Source organism: Phalaenopsis equestris, unplaced genomic scaffold (genome assembly GCF_001263595.1).
Source record: "Phalaenopsis equestris unplaced genomic scaffold, ASM126359v1 Scaffold000618, whole genome shotgun sequence".
NCBI lineage: Eukaryota > Viridiplantae > Streptophyta > Magnoliopsida > Asparagales > Orchidaceae > Phalaenopsis > Phalaenopsis equestris.
Genome location: NW_018165058.1, coordinates 138,064 through 159,105, shown reverse-complemented (window position 1 = coordinate 159,105; position 21,042 = coordinate 138,064). Strand labels below are relative to the sequence as shown.

The 21,042-nt window shown below is 34.2% G+C and overlaps 2 protein-coding genes and 1 long non-coding RNA gene across 3 annotated transcripts in view; 1 reads left to right on the top strand and 2 right to left on the bottom strand.

Annotated features, from left to right (window-relative positions):
- LOC110029988 overlaps positions 1–4,345 on the top strand; it is a 38,054-nt gene extending 33,709 nt beyond the window's left edge. Inside the window, exon 6 of the mRNA XM_020732511.1 lies at positions 2,487–4,345. Within this exon, the coding sequence (XP_020588170.1) occupies positions 2,487–4,297 (1,811 nt within the window). The 3' untranslated portion in view covers positions 4,298–4,345. The remainder of the gene's footprint in view (positions 1–2,486) is intronic.
- A 3,717-nt stretch (positions 4,346–8,062) lies between these two features.
- Positions 8,063–9,392, bottom strand: LOC110029978. The gene is made up of 3 exons (XR_002294599.1): positions 9,122–9,392; positions 8,365–8,735; positions 8,063–8,231 (listed from the first exon to the last, which is right to left on the bottom strand). It is a non-coding gene; the product is annotated as an uncharacterized LOC110029978 (long non-coding RNA).
- Positions 9,393–18,823: 9,431 nt separating this feature from the next.
- Positions 18,824–19,429, bottom strand: LOC110029986 (agamous-like MADS-box protein AGL36). The gene has a single exon (XM_020732507.1). The coding sequence runs from the start codon at positions 19,416–19,418 to the stop codon at positions 18,861–18,863; it is 558 nt and encodes a 185-aa protein (XP_020588166.1). The 5' UTR covers positions 19,419–19,429; the 3' UTR covers positions 18,824–18,860.
- Between the last annotated feature and the right edge of the window lie 1,613 nt (positions 19,430–21,042).

Sequence of the window (21,042 nt, the reverse complement as noted above, 5' to 3'; positions counted from 1 at the left end):
AGAAGAAACTGTCCCAAAGCTTTTTGAAAACCTTCTTGTAATATATATGTGCCTCCATGAATTGATAACTTGGGTCCAAGTTATCAATAGTGATAAAAAAAGGAGAAAATCTTGCAGAGCATTCTCCAAATATTAGAGGTATAGCTACAATCAAAGAAGATATGAAAACCTTTTTTCAACTTATCTTTGCACACATCACAAATAACCTTATTAGTGATTTCTTTTATAATAATTAGATGTGTGGATCATTAACCATTGTACCGACGGGAGCCGATAGAGCAATATTAACCAAGAGTGTATTAGATTTGTTAATGGAGATCCTCACACATGCATATGTGTATGTGAAGTATAAAATAATAGTAAAGTTAAAGTAAATTTTTATAGAAGATTGAATATGTTCATTTAAAAAAAAGTCATTGATACATGCATTAGCTTATATCAGATTGCTTATAAAAATAGAAAGATCAGCATATTATAAAATTTATTGTAGACTCGCATGTATACTAAATTCTTTTCCCTGGATTACTGTAGTTTAGAAGTGTCGTCACTCCTGGGTTATATTTAAATAACTCAGTATGTTGTCTTCATTTTTTTTTTAACTGTGGAATAAGATGAAGAGAAGATGATCAAATATGTATAGAAGAGTTAATGGAGATCCTCACACAGACAAATGTGTATGTAAAATATACAATAAAAGCAAAGTTAAAGTAAATTTTTATAGAAGATTGAATATGTTTATTTTTAAAAAAAGTCATTAATACATGTATTATTATAAAAATAGAAAGATCAGCATATTATAAAATTTATTGTAGACTCGCATGTATACTAAATTCTTTTCCCTGGATTACTGTAGTTTAGAAGTGTCGTTACTCCTATGTTATCTTTAAATAACTCATTATGCTGTCTTCATTTTTTTATTGTAGACTCGCATGTATACTAAATTCTTTTCCCCGGATTACTGTAGTTTAGAAATGTCGTTACTCCTGTGTTATCTTTAAATAACTCATTATGTTGTCTTCATTTTTTTTTTTTTAAACTGTGGAATAAGATGAAGAGAAGATGATCAAATATGTATAAAAGATGAGAACGATAAATGGAAATATAAAGGGGACATGTGAAACTTTGGAGCCTTGGTGCCGCCTGACTCGCTTGCAGGATCGAGATTCTTTGTGGGATTTTGCGGGATGCTCCTGGCAGCGACACCGAATAAGGAGAGGGTGAAGGAAGGAAATCAAGATAAGGGAAAGGAAATTTCGTGAGGAGAGGGGAAGGAACTCGAAGCTCAGGAGACTCCCAATTGAACTAAATATAAGTCGGTTGAGAACGGTGGAGCTGCGGGATTCATGTTAGGATTAGGGATAATCAAAGTTTAATTAATTTAATCATATTTATAACTTCAATGTTTTATATCTCTCAATCTGTTAACGATTCATGCATGGCGTTTTATATGGAATTGATCAATTTCATGCATAAAATTTTTTAAAAATAATTTGTTTGAATTATGAGGATGCAATTTTTTGGGGATACTTTTAAAATTTGTTAAAAATTTTACATGATCCTCAAAATTCGGGTGTTACATCTTCAACAACATCAATCTATAGGGAACGGACTCCAAGACTGGCCATAATCAATGCCAAATAAAAGGTCATGTATCCCTATAATAGGGGAAAAAATCAGCAGCAGTCAATGAAGCACCAATCTAGCTACAATATCAAATTATTTCTCGGACAGAAACAAAGAATCCTTGATGCGGATAGCATCGAATAAAAAATAGCTGAACTACCGGATCCAATTAATTTTGAGACAACCCTTCTTCCAACTGTAAATCAAATTGATCTACTTAATCAAATTATTAGCAAATTAGTCAAGGGTATCAAAATTTTTGAGAACACTCGTTCTCTTAAACGAAATAAACTAGATGAAAAATAAAACAGCCAGAGCAGCATCAATATACTCTATCTGCATGTCCGATGAGCATAAAATTTTACATTTGTATCATCATGCATCAGTGCTCTGTTTCCCTTATGAAAATGTTGTTACTATGGTAAGAAACTCCATGAAAGTACATACAAGTATTTACTTTAATCTTATGACAGTTAACATTGTATTTTAGGCATTAACAAAGCTGTTTCTCATCAACTCCTAATAGTAGCTTCCACAATGCAGTTATCCTCTAGGGTACGGTTGTTTAGGTAAACGTTGATATCAACTATCAATTTGGAAGGGTTAGATGTTCTGTATAAAATTTTGATTGTAAAAATATATATAAAGTCGATTGTAAAGTGTTGATGGATTTAAGGGAAAGGAAATTTCGTGAGGAGAGGGGAAGGAGACTTGACGTTTCTTTTCATTTCTAAATGTCTTCCTATGGTATTTTCTTACAAAAAAATTCTACTTGTAGATTACTATCATTTATATTATGAGTACCTCTTCAGAATTTTACATAATTTAACTTTAGTTTTCTGAGCTACTTTTTTTCATTCCAGATGTTACTCTTGGGGATATTGTTAAGCAGGTTGGCTGCTACTTCAAAATTGACACTAATTCTAGAAGAAAAGATCCGTCTCTGGAAAAACAACTTATACTTCGTGATTGTGAGGATTGGTTGAAGCGGCAGTTTTTGGTGGAAAGATTTGAATGCCTTGGTCATGGAAATTTCTTTGATTTTCTAGAGAAACAGGCATCTGCTTTTCCGAGTGAAGTTAATGATCTATTGAATAGAATCTTTGGTTATCAGCATTCCATCGAGATTTTCATGTCTCAACAACAATTCTTAGTGGTACTCTCTCAAGCTGCAAGAAACTTCAGCAAGAGTAGTAAGCTAACTGATGAACATATTTCCATGATTCTGAGGAAACAATTTCCAGTAGTTGCTTTACATATGACAAAAAGTGGCTGTATTGAAAGTTTAAATCTTATTCATAGTCAAAGGCTTCCTGATGTTTCCGTTTCCGTTACATTCTCGGTGAGCTTACTTGGTGATTGCTGTGGTAAAAGTTCACTATCGCTTGAAGAAAATGTTTCTAGAGAACTGCCTGGTAAGTCCCTTGGCAGGGGTGAATTTACTGGCATTATTGGATCTGTTTCCACCGAAGATGCAATCAAATGCTTGCTCAGAGCACCAATGTTATCTGATTTAAAGCTGTGGTCACACTGGGATTTTGTTTTTGGGCCCTCACTTGGGCCTCTGTTGGACTGGCTACTAGATTTGGGTTTCATTAAGGAATTATCATGTATCGTGACGACTGATTCAAGGATTATTCGTATCGATCATTCCGCCACAATTGATGGATTTTTGGAAGCTTTGGCTCAAGCTTCACCATTCCATACAGCAGTGCAGTTGTTATCTTTGTTTCATGTGTACGGAGGATCTAAAAGTATACCAGTATCACTACTAAGATGCTATGCCCAGTGCGGAATTGATGCCATTATTAAATGTTGCATGGGTGATTTGCAAGTGAATGCTCATGCAACCTTATTTTTACGTAAAGGCTCTGTTCAAGGACAAAGTACGAACAGCTCTTTTGATGGCTGTAGAACAGCCACAGGAAGTACAAATGGGGCACATTCGATTGTATCATTATTCATCCTTGATTGTCTGGGGTATCTACCTTCAGAATTCCACAGTTTTACTGCTGATGTTTTAATTTCTGCGTTTCAATTTTTCACTAGAGATGCTGCTGCGATCATCTTAAAAGAATGTAGAGGGGTCGAAGAATGCTTCATGCTTCATGAAATTGGATTTTCTCTCGGGATTGTGGAGTGGATTGAAGACTACAAACAATATAGTGCAGCAGCTACTGTTAGCACGTTTGAACCATCTGGTACTCAGAGCACATTATTCAACCAATGTTCTACTAGTTACAACAAAAATTTGCCAGGCATCCCCAGAAATACTTATTCTGAAGATGGTGAAATTGAAGACCGCCATGAGGTCCGTACTGAAGTGACAGCTTCCCATAAGGATTCTGTTTGTGGTTTAGATAAATGTTGTACTGAAATGTCATGTGATAAACCGCAAGTGATCCATGGCTCTGCAAGTTCTGGCGACTTTAGAATGCAGGATGCAGCTGTCTTTATCGAAACAATTAGGCGCGAAGAATTTGGCTTAAATTCAGCTCTTGGAACTGCTGAAAGAAACTTGTTGAAGAAACAGCATGCTCGTCTAGGAAGAGCCCTTCAATGCCTTTCTCAGGAGCTTTATTCTCAAGATTCACACTTTATATTGGAATTGGTAAGTTCTGTCGTCTTTTTCACTTGCTATAGTAGGACACTTGCCTATGTTTTGGGCAGATGAGATTGTCCTTATATTTTCTTTGTTCATGTTATTCTTTGTTTATTTCAATGGCGGATACATTATTGTATTTTGAGTTATTTTTTTGATGTTATATACTTGCTGAAAGTATTAACTTGAAGTTTTTGTTAACTGCTCTGTGATGCACAAGTTTCTTAGGAAAATTTTGCTGAACCTCATTAAGCTGGTGTTTTCGTTTTTTGGGATTTGTGATTTTATTTTTGTAGATAATGCTCTCTCTTCAAATTAAAAAAAAAAATTTTATTTTATTTTTGTAGATAATGCTCTCTCTTCAAATTTTAAAAAAAAAATTCTGACATAAGTATGCATTGGAAGCGAGAACCAGATATATGTTTACCCGATCACCTATTCATCAAGATTTTTGTGTAGCTCACCTAGAATGCTATGTGACACTGTTTTAGGATTCCTAGAAGGTGTTGTAGGATCAGATTTAGTTGTTGTAAAATGTCAAGAGAAATAGAATATGTGAAATCGGCGCAGTTTGGAAGAGGTTCAAGCCCTTTAACGGTTGTCCAATCTGAAAAAGGGGGGTAGACAACGAAACAATGAGGTAGGGAGATGACGGATCCTAGTGAGGTAGGGAGATGACGGGGAGGATCCATCATCTCCCTACTTCGGTGCAGTTTGGAATGCTATGTGAAACTCTTTTGGGATTCCTAGAAGGTGTTGTAGAATCAGATTTAGTTGTTGTAAAATGGCAAAAGAAATAGAATATGTGAAATCGGTGCAGTTTGGAAGAAGTTGAAACCGTTTGACGGCTGTCCAATCTGAAAACAGCGGGGTAGACAACGAAACAGCGAGGTAGAGAGATGAAGGGGAGGATCGGTCACCTATTTTTTTCAAGATACAAGACAAAATAGGCTACAACTCTCCAAATCGGAGAACACGGGGACAAAAGTCTACAAATAACATAAACCAAATACAAAAGTGTTTAATCAGTTCACCAACAAAACAAGTAAATAGTCACAAAGCAAATTAATCCTAATTATAATTAAAAATAATGAAAAATAGGGTCTCAGAAGGTCTGTCGGTCTCTGTGTGCTGGATAGATCCCAAGTTTGGAGCTCCGAGTGGAAATTTTCTTGCTACAAAAAATATACTGTGGGATTTTCCGTCTCCCACGTTTGTTCTGCCTAAGAGGGTTGTTATCATGACTCAGTCTGGGACTTGGAATTAATCAAGACGGGAACAAACGATCGGACGGTGAAAATCAATTCACTGTTATTATAATTTTAATTCTAACACCATCAATTTAATATTCAAATAATACATGAAAGAGCTAACTAAAGAAAACAATTAAAATTAGCAAGCAAAAATTTGTATATTTCTGTTTGTTCTCATCTTCTATATACATTTTCTCTTCTTCTATTCATCTTTTTTAACGACTACCGCTCGCCGCCCAAAAAAATTATTAAATTATTTTCAATCTAATTCAAATCAAACAAAAATATATATAATGTTCTGCGTTTATTTTACAGTTAACCAAACAATCATAAAGTATTTCAAATACATTGTTATAATAATACTTTGCAAATGTTTTACGTTGTACTTCATTTTTAGCAAACCAAACAACCCCTCAAACTCTATAAATATCTCAAATGTAAAGGCATCAACTTCACATATAAATGATTGCAAACAAAATCAACACTTTCCAAAACATGTTTACTACGTAAAATCAACCAGATAGTTTCATAACACTTTTGTATTCAGACAATGTGCAGAACAAAATCTTATCCATAAGCAACTAAATCGTAAACTCAAGCAAGTTCAATTAACAGTAAAAGATAACCTATGTCATGAGCAACAAACTTAATTTCTCCAAAAAATAATAAAAAAAAATCAATTTCTGTTTACTAAAATCAAAAGTATGGCTTTTTAATGACCAATTCTTGACTACATGTAATACTCAAACCATTTGATAAGACCTTTGAAAGACTTTAAACTATCAACATTCCCTATATTTCCATGATTTTACCAGCAAACACACTTGAGTTTCATCCATTGCTGATATAGGAGTCAACAATTGGAATCCATTGCTTGCAGGACATAAATATTTTGTAGATGAATGATGAGTAATTGTTTAGTGAACTGTGTAGAAATCCAAAAGATGTGATAGATATTATGGACTTAACTATGTTTTCACTTTCTAAAGTAAATGAAATAAGTCAACAATTTCTCAAATTTGGTTTATATCAGAACCTAGCTGAATGGGACTATCCGATTTATCTTTACACAAAATGAGTCAACTGAAATTTCAAACATGTCACCAATTTTTTAGCGTAAATAATGATAATGGATAAACAATAGAATATGCAAGCTACCTTGGTTTAGCGGCTGAGAGTTTTGTCTTTCAACTAAGAGTTCATGGGTTCAAGGCCTTGCATTTGCGGTTTGGTGTGTTTGGGTTTGTGTGTGAAAAAAAAAATGGATAAACAATAAAATTAAAATTTTGCATTTTTAAGAGCATTTCAGAACCACTTTCTTTATGCCTTAGGTTCTCTAAATTTGGCATTAATGAAAGGCAACAATGTGTCTAAATGGATGGTATCCTCCATAAGTTTATTATCATTATCAGAGTATAATATATTATAAATATTATATCATCATATTCTATTTGCATTATTTTGTATTATAACTTTTAATATTTTGAAGAGGAGGTGTAGTAGTGGTAAGAAAATTCACAATAGGACATGCAAAGTTTGCCATGCAAGCTTAGTTCTAATAAAAAATTCAAAGTTATCCAACTTAGATCATCATGTAATGTACGTCCATGGAAGGTGCATCGTCAAGCTAACTCAGGTTCAAATCAATTTTTTTACCATTGTTCGAGGGTCAAATCAAGATGCATGAATAGAAGTTCAAAAGGCAAGATATACAAAAAGTTAAAGAACCAACATGCAAGAATAGAATTTTAAGAGTCAAGATGACTGAATGTAAGTTATATAATTCATCAAGATTCCTGCATAAAGAGTTATGAAGTATTTTACTGAGTGTTTTGCTGTTTTATTTTCGTTTACATCCTCCCTCGTGTCCTAGAATTTACCCTTTTCAATTTCATCACTGCTTGCAATGGAATTCTCCCTCTTTGTAAGCTCTCTCAAACAATCTACATCTTTCCTTTTTTTCACCATCTTTACACACCATATTACTCCCACCTCTTACAACCTTATCTCCTTATTCCCACCATCTCATCAAATCATAAGCTTATCATAGCCAAACCCGCACACAAAAAGCTTCTCTCTCAAACAAAAACCAAACTAGCCTAACCCTATTGGAAATTGTTATTCATGATTGGAAGGAAACTTTCACAAGCCTCCTTCACCCCAAAACTTCTCCAATAATCTCCTTAACCACAACCTCCATACACCATAAAAGATGCCCCATTTCAATCTTTCTACTTCAAAGCTCACTTCTCTGTCTCTATCATACATCATACTTTATCCAAATGAGATCAATAATAGTTGAAAGAAAATCAGAAGGAAAAGGCAATAATTGTGCCACTCAAGACGACATGAGAGGATAGTACATGGTAAACACAAGAGTCATGAGCAGAAAATTAACAGAAAACAGGCTTACAAAAATTAAATTATCTGAAAACTCACTATATACCAAAATTCTATTAGCAAGCTAAGAAAATTATCCAACACATATCCAAAGCTAGTGATGCTTTACAATGTCATTGTAGATGATACTGGAATATGCATAATTAATGCTAACATAATCATTCATACACAGTGGAAAGCCATGTCCTACCTCATTCATTGCATCTTTTCTTCTTGACAAATCCTTCATAAGAGTCTCTGAATGTTCAAGTACTGAGATTCTCGAATTCCATGGGTGGTGTGTGGAATCTGTAATATGCAGTGATTCATATGAATTCTCCAAATACATTTGATCCAGCAATGAGAAAGAATCCCTGCAAAAATTATGAATATTAGATTTTTAAAATCTTAATTAGCATCAGCAACTTAGAATAATATTTTAAAACTACATAATTCCTACAAGTATTATAACAAATTTCATAATGACTCCAAAACTTATGCTTGTACAAGAGAATGTCATCCATGTTCTCCATGCTGGTCTGAATCTCAAAATCAGGTAAATCACTGAACAAGTCATCAGAAGTTCTCATACAGAAGTCATGCACCAAACCATCTTCACAAGGACTCGAACTGTTCGATCCATCACACAGATAAAATTGATTCACAGGTGGCACTCTTATATCAGAGTTCAAGTTTGCCAGATTTTCTTCCTCAGATGTATCATTGTATTTCCTAGCAAATCCATTAATCTCAAATCCATTAACCCCCCAATGAAACCAATCTTCTCTTGACGGCGATAGAACCCAAGCCCATCTAGCGCAGCAGGAACCATGCAATCACTGCTTCCATTCACATGACTCCACTCCATAGGGCTGATTCTGCAAAAAGAACAGAAATTTCTCATTTATTTAATCAATAAACATGACACATAAGATCTATTCTACAAAATTAGATTTATCAATCTTAATATCCACCAATCAACCTTATCAATATTTACCTAAAACCAAACTGAGGCAATGAAAATTAATACTTAGGCTATGTAAAACAAAATTCATCAGATGGAATCCAATAAACCAGCGAATGAAAAAAAAAGCTTGTTTCTCTCAACCATAAAAAATAAATAAATAAAATTATGATGCAAACACCATCAATGATTCAGAAATAAAAACAGCAAGTTTCAGAAGCGAAGGAAAAAAAAATCAAATCTTTGAGAATATAAATCAAAGACCAAGAGGCAAATCAACAAGAGCAGGAGACCTCAAACCTGAACGCGATTTTTCCAAGCAGTAGCTTTTTCCCTGACACCCTTCTTCTTCTTCGTACACCCTAGGGTTTGTTAGATGAGAAAAATGGGATGAAGGAGAAGATTTTAAGAGCAACCTCAGTCACTCGGCCGCCTTATATTTTCACTTGGCCGAGAAGTCGTGGCTGAGAAAGCTTGCGATAAAAAACCAAAATCTCATTGGTCTCAGCACCATAGTTTTCTTCAACTTATTTTCAGATTTTCGCAGCAATTTTGTGGCTGTCATTGATCCAAGAGAGCAACGATGAGCGTTATCCACAGCAGCACAGCAGTATTTCGTCGTTTGGCGGTACAGTGAACACTAGAATGTTCCCACAGCCTCACGCTAATGTTTTGGTTTACATTCTTTTTTAGGGAAAAAAGTTGCCTACGTCTTGTACGCAGTGTTGCGTACATAATGAAGATTATATTCACATTACATTGACATTTTATTTAGGTTATATCTCCCGTAACTTTCATATAATTTTCATATAACTTATATGTAACTACAGATATGTAAAAACAGAAGCGCGTAACTTATTTGTAAGTTCATGTAGGTTATATGAAGATTACATTAAATTTATAGACGATATAACGCGGATATAATGTGGATATAACGTGAATATAACCTTCATTATGTATGCAGCGCTACGTCAACGTACGTCTTACGTACACAAATTTTTCTCTAGGCATTTACATATCTACCACACAAGAGGTATTTATTTATTTATTTATTTTTAATTGGTATATTAAAAATTTATAGAATAGGGGTAATGATATAAATACCACTCAAAATATTGATATTTACATATTAAACCTGTGAGTGAATTTTTTGAACTTTGCGTGTCACGATCAAAATATTGAGAATTTGATAAAAATGAAAAATATTGTTGGGGGGGTTTGCGATGAATTTTGATATTTGAGCGAGAACTTGAAAATTGGAAGAAAGAGCGTGATTGATTTGTAAATAACAAGTTTTAGTTGGTGTGTATGTAATTGCTTGTTTAAAATAATAATTGGTGTGTATGCAAGTGCTTCTTTAAAATAATATTTTCAGTATGGCAAATATTATATTATATTATTTATTTATTGTGTGAATATATTAATGAATAAGAAAATAAATATAAAGACAAAGTGTTGCCATTTTATAATAACCTTATGCTTTGCCAATTAGACAAATGATCTACAATAAAGTATAACAGCATTTCTCTATATATTATATATTAAGGAGAGGTGTGTGGTCAATTACAATAGAGAGAAAAGGGTGAGCCTCTTAGTTTTTTTCCCTAGAAAATATAATTTAGCTAAGTAAGATGGCCAACTCATGACTTCAAAGATATAATTGGAGTGGGGAACATCTAAGCAAACACCGAATTCTCAAACGACCAACCAAAATAACTCTAATGTCATCTTGAGGATTTCAAAAGCACGAAACCTAAAGTGTGTTTATTATCGTCATGAACATGTCGAAACATCTGAATTGCCACTTCATCTCCAATATGTAAGTTGCTAAACTGTTTATTTATATACACCACTGGAGACGTTGAAATTAGCGTCTGATAGTTGTGTTGGATTTTTTCTATGCAAATATTAGGATTGGATTTGTTGCAGTAAAGTGACGAAAGTTAAATTTTGTTACTTGCGACAGTTTTGCGTCAGATTTAGGCCAACAATTCAACGCAAGATAGTATTCTAAAAACTATGAAACTTAAAGCAGGCTTGCAACGAAGTTTGCGTCGAATAAAGCGACACAAAAACTTTATTGATAAACGTCAAACTATACCAAACACAAAAAAAGGATAAAATATCCAATGCAAATGACATGTCTTCCGCGTATTTAACTGCGGTGAAAATCTCTGACACAAAGAAGATGAAAATCCGACACAGAAGACTGACACAAAGAAGATGAAAATCCGACGCAAATGACCTAAAATACAAAATCCAAGTGCATATCCTTATTTTTCTCCATCAAAATTGCAAAACTTAGGATTGACATTACCTCATTCACTCAAATAGATGGAGAGTCCAATTATCAGGCATGATAGAGGTTCAAATAATTACTTAAAATGTGCCCACATCATGCCCTATCTTATTGGATGATCATTCAAACCTTTTACAAGGGATCTCTGAGATCTATAATAGATGTTACTGCATGAGGATTATTTATGTCTAAAACCGTTTGATGAAGCCTACCAATTAATAGAGGAAATGACCACCAATAGTTTCCAATGTCTTGTTGAACGAGTTACACCCCAGAAGCTAGCAAGCCTTCATGAATTTGATGTGTTAGCTATTCAAGTGACCCCATTAGTTGTTATCTCTAAGAAGTTAGATAATTTGTGGATGAATCCCATGCAAGGACTTCCCAACAATGAAGGATTATGGTATGGACCATTGGTAGATCCTAGTATGTCAAACTTAGAATATATAAATACCATAGAAAATCATGATCATAACCCCTATTCCAACACCTAAAACCCAAGCTGGAGGAACGACCCAAATTTTCCTTAAAATAATAGCAACCATCAATGGGGAGACACTCAGAACAACCCTGTAGGTAAATGATCATTCCAAGGTAATCAACCCCAAAATCAGCAATATCCAATAGGAATTCAAGCTAGCTCCTAACCTGCCCAAAGGAATCACTTATTGAGGAGCTAGTCATTCAAATGGGGAACACTATACAGAGCCAAGTTATAGCCATTAAGAATTTGGAAACTCAATTAGGACAGCTGGCAAACTCAATGTACAATAGACCCCCAGGTGCACTGCCTAGTAACACTGAGATAAATCCAAACAACCAAAATTTGGAGTTGTGCAAGGTAGTAAGAACCTGAACTGGAGTAGAAAAGGAAGCTGGCTATTCGAGTAATAATACACTTGTGAAGCTTGTTTTAGGTAATGTTTCCTCTATCATTCCAACCCAACTGAGAGACTTGCACCTCAGTTCCCTTAAAAATTAGTAATTTCAACATTCCATATGTCATATGAACTAAATTTTAAGGACAATCACTTTGTGACCTAGGATTCAATGTCAATCTCATGCCTTTGAACAATTTCAAATAACTTTGAGGAGGAGAAATTAAGCCTACAAATTTGACACTTCAATTAGCAGATCTATCAGTGGTGCATCCTCTATGAATAGTTGAAAGCTTGCCTATCATCATGGAAAGATTCACCTTTTGGCTGATTTCGTAATTTTTTATTTAAAAGTTGAAACTGGGATGCATGTGATTTTCGGGAGACTATTTTTAGACACTGGAAAACTTATTATTGGTGTTCAAGTTGAGAAGATAATTTTGCGAGAACATGAACAATCAGTTACCTTTAATATTTTAAAATCATCAGACCTTCCCCAAGCCTATAGAGATGTTTTGTTAGTGACACAGAGGCCAATCTTGAGGACTACATATTCTTCTGCTAGCCTTGCATAGAGCTCATCCCAAGAAAGAAGAGAGATTTTCTCACGACATCCCAAGACTACACGTTGAGACCCTTCGAGTGTTGAGGTGATCAGGTGCTTGAAGGATATGTGTATGGAGATACATGATGTCCACATGCAGACACAGCACTACGCGGAGCAGCACCAACGACAATATTGATACATGCACTGATACATTTAGAAGGTGCGGTGATCACCATGCTCAGTGACCTTCTTGACTGCACTGTCATTTGTGATTTCTATAACAAATGATGACGACATGGAGGAGACTGACAATGACCAGGCAACTCTGACATTGTCGTGAGTTTACACTCAGCGATGGGCTTACAAGTAATTGAGTGTTTACACCCTCCTTGCCAACAAAGTAGAGTCAAGGTGGTCATGTCAATGACTGGGGTGAGGTTTGCATTGTTAAATGTCTTGTATCATGTGTTTGTGTTATTGTCCCTACTAACCCTACATGACTAGTTTCTTCAGGGCGGCTACTGCATTGTTGTTTGGCTCAATAGTGAGTGCTAATTTCTGTGTTTTGTTGACCCTACTGAGTGCCTCTGGCACATTTCTGTACTTATTTTTATTTTCTTTTATACATTGAAATTTGTACCACAGTTGATTACCATTTCTTGCTGATTTTACTTGTTGAGCTTGTACCTTACTCTTAGAGATTCATGTGATTATCCCACCTTTACTTCTTTTTCTTGCATTTATTGGCTTTTTCCTTACTGCTACTTTATGTTATCCATGTATGAAAAAAAACAAGTTTGGGGGAAAAGAAAAATGTACCTTATTATAAACCTGAAGGGTAATTAACATAGCTCGGTAAAAAAATTAAATTTACATTGGGCTATTAGGCACGCTGATTAATTCAAATTGCTTATCATAATCTATTAAAAGAAGATACATGACATCAAAGAAAAACTAATTTTATTAAGTTAATAATGAGATGAAACCTTAATAACCTCAACTTTACTTAAAAGAACCCGTAGATTATTAAAAATATGTAATTTAAGTGTTAAGTAGCAAACCAAGAATGTTGATAATCATTTTCAGTCAATTTTAACAAAATCAATATGACTTTAAGTCTTAACTAAAAATGATAACTTGGAGGTGAAGTATTAAAATATCAAGTGTTTAGTTTTTATCTCTTGAGAAACATTAGCTTCGTTCACATTTAAAACTAGAAAAAGAAAGAAAAAATAATGTCACTAGATATAGTAATTCTCAGGAGAAAGAGAAAAAGAAAAAGAAAAGAGGAAGAAAGAAGGAAAATAAAAAAATAAAAAAGTAGAAGAAAAGAAAATTCTCTGTGGAGAAGCTTGAGTTTGACATAATAAAAATTCAAGAAAAGAAAAAAATTAAAAGGATGAATAGTGGGACTTAAGTGATAAAGCTTGGTCGTGATCCTTTAAGGAAAAACCACATTAAAAGTTATCTGGAAAGAGTCAAGAGAGTGTTAAGTTAGCTAAGATTTATTGAAACTGTATTAACAGGCATTCAAGGTGAGTGAAAAAGACTTAAATTAAATCAAATTTAAGGATCTATGAAGTTTTCTTAAGGATAAAATGAAGGGAATTGCATAGAAGTCAAGTTATTAACTAGTAAAGCTAATTGACCCTTTATTGAAATTTAACACTCATTATAGCTCTGATAAACATTTTGAATGATTAGGATCCTACGAGAATGCCTATTCAAGTCATAATATCTAACTGAGTCATGTGATTACTTGAGGGCAAGTAATAGAATAATTTTGGGGGTACTGACATACATCAATTTTACGTGATTTTACCTGCTTTTCTCCCTACATTTTACATGTTATTTAGACATATTTATTACAGATTTATGCTTAAGAAAGGTTTTCTGTTAATGTTGTGTAGGTTGCAGGAGTTGAATACGAGCAATTTGAAACGAAAAACTCAAGCAAAAAGATACCCCGAAACTGCATGCCACACTTGAAAGTGGCGTGACCACGCCTAGTATCAAAGTAATGCAGCATAACCACACCGTATTTGGCGTGACCACACCATATTGGGTAGACTAGCAGTGTGACCATGTCACCTTCGAGCATGACCATGCCACCCTTGCAATTTTGTGGTGTGACCACACCAATGAGCGATAAAACACTTTAGAAAGGAAATTTAATGCCCTAAGTCGTGATTCCTATTATAAAATAAATATTTAGGGCTTCATGAAGGGGGTTCTGCATTCAAGTGTGATTGGAGGCGGCTAGGGTAAGGTTTAGAGAGAATTTTGTTAGTTTTCCTCAAGGCCTTCTTCCTCCTTTGGAGAAACCTTGTAAAATGAGAGTTTCATGTATTTTGTGAGCTTTGAGAGACTTGTATGAGAGGAAGGAGTGCTGCACCTGTGCAGATAATAAATTCTTATAAGTCTTTCATGTATTTGTTCCTTGCAATCTATGCATAGTTTTCCTTGCTAGGGTTTTCTTGACGATGTGTGGCTAATTTCATTGTTTGTGCTTCTATGATGTAGGGGTAGTGGATTTAATAGTGACTTTTTTCGCAATATTTTTTTTGTTAGCATTTTCTTGTGCTTTCATGATCTTGTTGTTTGTTAACATTTGAACATTATTATCATGGTCTGACCAACTAAGATGTTAAAATGTTTTGTGAAGCTACGTCCTCTAACTATTGTCTAGTCAAAACAAACGGGTTAAATCCGACGCTAATGTCGCGATAATCCGATGTCGGATTTACCCTGTGCTAAGTTTTGGCACGTCGTGTTGCAATATATTATATATATATATATATATTATATATTACCTTCTTTGTTGAAAACTCATTTCTTTTCATTCTTGTATTTTATCATATGACATGTATATGATAGAAAATAAGTTTGGGAGAGGTAGTTATACAGGTACGATTGCCTGCTAAGACGTTGACTGTAGTTTAGAATATTGACTAATGATGGGAAACCATATAAATTAACTAGATTCGATAAGACCTTCTGTAGTTTAGAATATTGACTAATGATGGGAAACCACGTAAATTAACTAGATTCGATAAGACCTAGATTCGATAAGACCTTCATCAGAAATGTAAATATTGATTAATTCAGGGTTAAAATGAATTTTCTAATAACTGAGTCCTCTAAATCATAAAAAGTCTACAATAATTAAACTCGTAAAATTTAAATAGAATAAATTAATTGGGGATAGTTAAGCCTTTTTTTCTTTTAGTTATCTATTTCTTACCTTTTTTTTTCAAATGGTTTCATTAATTGGTTGTAAGTTTTTTTTTGCTTACACAACATTCTTGTCAACTTAGTTTTGTATTATTTGGAATGATAATAATAATTTAGTAATATTTTTGCTTACACTCACTTTGGTGAGGATGTTGGTGGTTATTGATAGCTTGGCTAGATTATTGAGTTCTTTCTCTTTTCATAATTTACATTTTGGGGCTCTTAGGTTTTTTTTTTTTTATTTTATTTACTTTTTTAAGCCCTCTTTTGTGCAAAGTTTGCACGAAAATTTTTTTCCTCTTTTGTGCTAAGTTTGTGCGCAAGTTTTTTATGGATCCTTTGACCATGGGAGGCTATCTATGAGGTTCTCAAACATTAAAATGAGCATCAAACATGTGCCATTTCAAATAAATAATGCCAACAAAGTGTAACCATTTATGAGCTCGACCACACCAGTCCAAATCATAATTTTACGCCTAAAACATCTGTTCAAGGTTTTTAAGAATGTCCTGAGCTATAAGAAGCTATGTATCAATGGAATACAGTCTCATAGAATTCAAGTGGATTTACCACATGTGATACATCAAGAATTGATGCTAATGACTGTGTCATTCTATAACGTGGATGCATCGGTTCAAACCCTAGTTTTGTGATATAAACGCTCGTCGGGGAGTTCTCGTGGATGTCTTGAGTTATTGGAAACTATGCATGAGTGCAATATGGTCCCACAACATTTAAGTGAACATTCTACACATGTGATAAGAAAAATGGATTTCAACACATATGTAACAACTAAACTTGATTCGGGTTAAATTTAATTTTCTTGTATTTTCATGAGTAAATTGAGTTAGATTCAGGTTTAGTAGGTCTGAAGATTTTATGATGAGTAAAACTCCGTTTTTTTAAGTAAATTGGTATTTTTGAGGTTATTTGGAATCATATTATAGTTGAATTAAAAAATATCTTCAAAATGAGAAAATTGATATTTATTTTTAGATTCGTGCAGAAGATACCAAGAATTCAGGCTGATGAGTGCATGGAATCCTATTATAAGAATTATCTAATATTTGTTATGAGATACTCATCTCAAATATAAATGACAAAGTATATTTAAGTCAAATATTTATTAATTCTCTATAATGAAATTAGACTTGTGTATTTGTGATAATAGTTATTTCTTCATAGTGAGTATGTAAATGGTATCAAATTTTATTAATATGTTAAATACATTACACATTTTCTTTTTTTAAAAAATAATTTTATGTTATTTTCATATTGTGCAAGTATTATGCCTTATATATAGTTGAAAAAGATTAGTAATAATATATGCATAACAAGATAAGTATGTTTAGCACTTAAGATACTGATGCTAACGAGAAAATATATGATAGGTCAAGCCATAGGGAAAAGTTTAATAAATTATGATGACTTACATACGAAATGACATAAGAACCAATAAGATGGGCAATGTTTATGGATAAATGAGTTTATTGGCTTTCCATAGATATGCAAGTGTTATCAAGTGTTATCGAGGGATTCTTTGATAATTGCTTTATTGAAGCAAGTCTTTCATGGACTACTATTCTAGGATAATGAACTAGGTGACAATTATCTATAAATATGCCTAAACATGCATGACTATTATATGACATTTCTAAGACTATGACAAGTAAAAATGAGAAAGAATTATGTAAGCAATAGTTGTTTTTGGAATCTAGTTTGCGAGTATATTGAATGATCGTGCCCACGATAGTTATAATTTCATTCCTTACAAACAATCATGCTCATTGTTTATTAATCTGTTAAGTTATTTTTTCAATCGTCAACTATGCTCTTTGTCAATTCATGTTTTGTGCATCAAACTAGCTATATCTATGATTATTGATATTTTTGTCAGTTAAAAAAAAAAAAACTAGCATGAGATATATTATTCCTTTTTCTTATATTTTGAACTTTGTTTTCAACATTTTTATCTCACCAAGCTTTAAGGTTCACCCGACAATACTCTAGTTTCTAGCTCTTGCTTCTGATAAAGAAAGGAAGAGATTGGATTGCAGTAAGGTGATCAGATTTTGCCTTCATTTAAATATTTTGATTTACAGATTTAAGTCTATTAAACAAATGGAATGATTAATAGTTTACAATGTATATTATGGATATGTGGTATGTCTTAATTATCTATGAAACTGATTAGAAGCATCTTAGCTTATATTAATGAATGATAGCAAAAATTTTTCTTGACTTAAAATGAAATAATGGAATGTTTGGCATGGAATGCATTGATCTACCAAAATTAATCAAAAAGTCTGCTTTCTTCTTATTCAACCAAAAAGCATTTTGCATTTCGCGCAATCTTTTCGAGTTTTTTTCAACAAAGAGTTTTTAATAGTAGAAGTTACAAATCTAAGATGATTAGCAGATCAAACATTCTACTGCATGTGGGATAGATATAAACGTAATACATTCTTCCATGCATCACAAATATTAAAGAGAGTTATTTGCTTTTTATTAGGATTCATGCTAGTTTGCGATTGGTTATTCCTCACAAGGACTTGGCATAATAAGCAATAAATGATTTGTTAATTAGTTTGTTCAAGTAAGTTTTATATACATGTCACAAAACTCCTTTGTATTTACACATCTGCAAACACCTAAAATTTATTTTTTTTGCATATATGCCACCTCACCTACGCATGAACATTGCATTTAACATTTTAAAAGCAGAAAAAAATCATATTTTTTTATGTGATATGAATGATTTGGGAGGTTTAAAAGTAAAAAAGGAGAGTATATGTGTTAGATACCTAAATACAAAGGATTTGGGTGGTATGTATGGAAATGCCCCTTTGTTCAATGCAATAGCTAGGGAAGGACCGAATGCTTATTTTCCATATTAGCAAACTGTATTCAGTACATAGCAGAAAGCAGAAGACAAGATTGTTCAGTTCAAAGTTTATGATAGCTTGCCAAATATAAGAGATTCGTATATATACAACAGAAAAAACTAATAAACCGTAAATGACAGAAAAAAAAAAATTCCCTGGAAAGATTCAAAACTTTGATGGCATCCTTTTGTTCGAATCACCACTTCTCATAATCGAGAAGACTGTCGCACCAAGCGAAATCGTCCGTGGAGCTCCTCATAGGCGAATCAGAGAGGAAGAATTCCGGTGCATCCTCCATGGAGATATGGGTAGGAAAAGGACTTAGAGGAATGGTGTCCTGTACCTGCAGCGCCGTCTGATCTTGCTGGAAATGGGAAGAAGCCGTGGCTGCATTGGAGGAGGCTTCTCCTTGGAGGAAGCGTAACCTCTCTCTAATCTCTGTCAGTTTAGAACTCATGGCCAGCATTTCTTGGGAAGCCAGCGGAAGAGAAGGAGAAGGAAAAGGGGTAGCCATCTCAGATCTACGAAATTGGACATACCGCTCTTTTATCCAGCGAAATTCGTCGGAGTCTTGCTCCGGCCAGGATTGGACGGCGTTGAGTTCCGGCGAGAAGGAGGCAACAAGCACGTCGACGCCGCAGAGGAGGGAGAGTTCGGAGGCCTTCTTCTTCAATCCTGTCACTCTGGTTATGTAAGTTGCGCGGCGGGCTCTGGAGTTGTTTCGGTACTTCATCTCCAGCTTTGCTCGCCCCATTCCTCTGATCTCTTTCGGATATACCCGCGATCCGCGTTTAACACAAATTCAAAAAGCCGTTCTAAAAAACGCATGGGAAACGTGATTTCCAAACGCTGCGGCGGCGTTTTCAAAAACGCCGCCGCACATTTAAGCTGTCCCAAACGGGGCCTTAGTAGTTCATGAGTGCTAAGTATCAGATCAATTTGAAGTGCAATTACGCCATTGGTTGATGCAGTTTTGAATATTAATGGAACCGGGAACGTGCTCTGCGTTTTTTCCATGGATTGAGGGAGGTGCCTTGGTGATGGAGGATAAAATTATTTGGGCTCTAAAAGGAAGGCAGTGTTCAAATAATATATTTTATTTGAAATCTTTTAGAATATTTTGGCTAAATAAGCACACAAATTCATATTTATTTATTTATTTGAATAAAAATAAATTCAATGTAAAGTAAATCCTTTAAAGGTGGCGGCGACTTGGTGGCTAGTAGCACTTAACGGACAAGCCGAACACGAACAAATTTTTAAGTTCGAAATGGAAACGAGCCCAACACGAACAATAGTTTGTTCGCTCGTGTTCGGCTCGAAATGACTCGAAAAAAATATATATAACTTTTTATATAACAATATATTACATATATTATTTATATAATAATATATTATATATATTTATGTCTAAGTCTAAATCATAACACCTTATGTGGCAATGTGGTTAGTGTCTTTTTTTTTATAGATTTGATCGAGGTTTGAATCCCACACTTTACATCTATTTTTATCAATTTTAGTTTAACGAGCCAATTTTAAGCCGAACACGAACACACTGTTCACGAGCCGATTTCAAACACAAGTTATTTCGAACGAGCCGAACACGAGCCAAGCCTGAGCTCGCTCAACTCGACTCGTTTACAGCCCTACAAGCAGGCTGTGGCAGTTGTAGCAGAAGTGCCAAAAAAAAAAAAATGACTACATTGCTTTATGCAACTTCCATTTTACATCACAATAAGCTAAGAACGATAAATGGCAAACAACGGTGTCAGGGTCGAAACTATGACTTCAAAAGCTATGAAGGATTTCAAAAACAAATCTTTGACATATCAGTTCTATAAACACAATCATAAGTTCTAGCCTGAACCTGCATTCAAACGATTCAATCATGGTTCGTTTGCAATGCGTGGCTCGAAAAGCCAAAACAAATAGAACCTAAAATTGTGACTTTGATGGGTGGCCAATGGCCATCCAAGCATGCAGTGCGTTCAAGGCTAGCAGTGGGTAGTAAGCGGCCAATAGTGACAATGGTAAGAGCCCAAAATGCAGTGTTCAACTAATATATTCCACTTGAAATCTTTTAAAATTTGCTAAATAAACATACTAATTCATACTTTATTATTTTGTCAGAATAAAAACAAAGTAAATGTAAATCAAGCCTTTAAAGTTGGCGGTGACAGGTGCTTAGTAGTGCTAAAGATACAACATAATGCATGGGGTGCACTGTCTTACTTGCTCTGCAAGTGTGAGGTGTACCGTGTGTTAGCATTTCTTTTTCCATACAAGTTGCAGCATCGTTACATTCTGGGGTAATAAAGATTATCTTTATTGTTATGTTTCGACTTGTAGCTTAATTGTTATTGTTATGAAGAACAAAC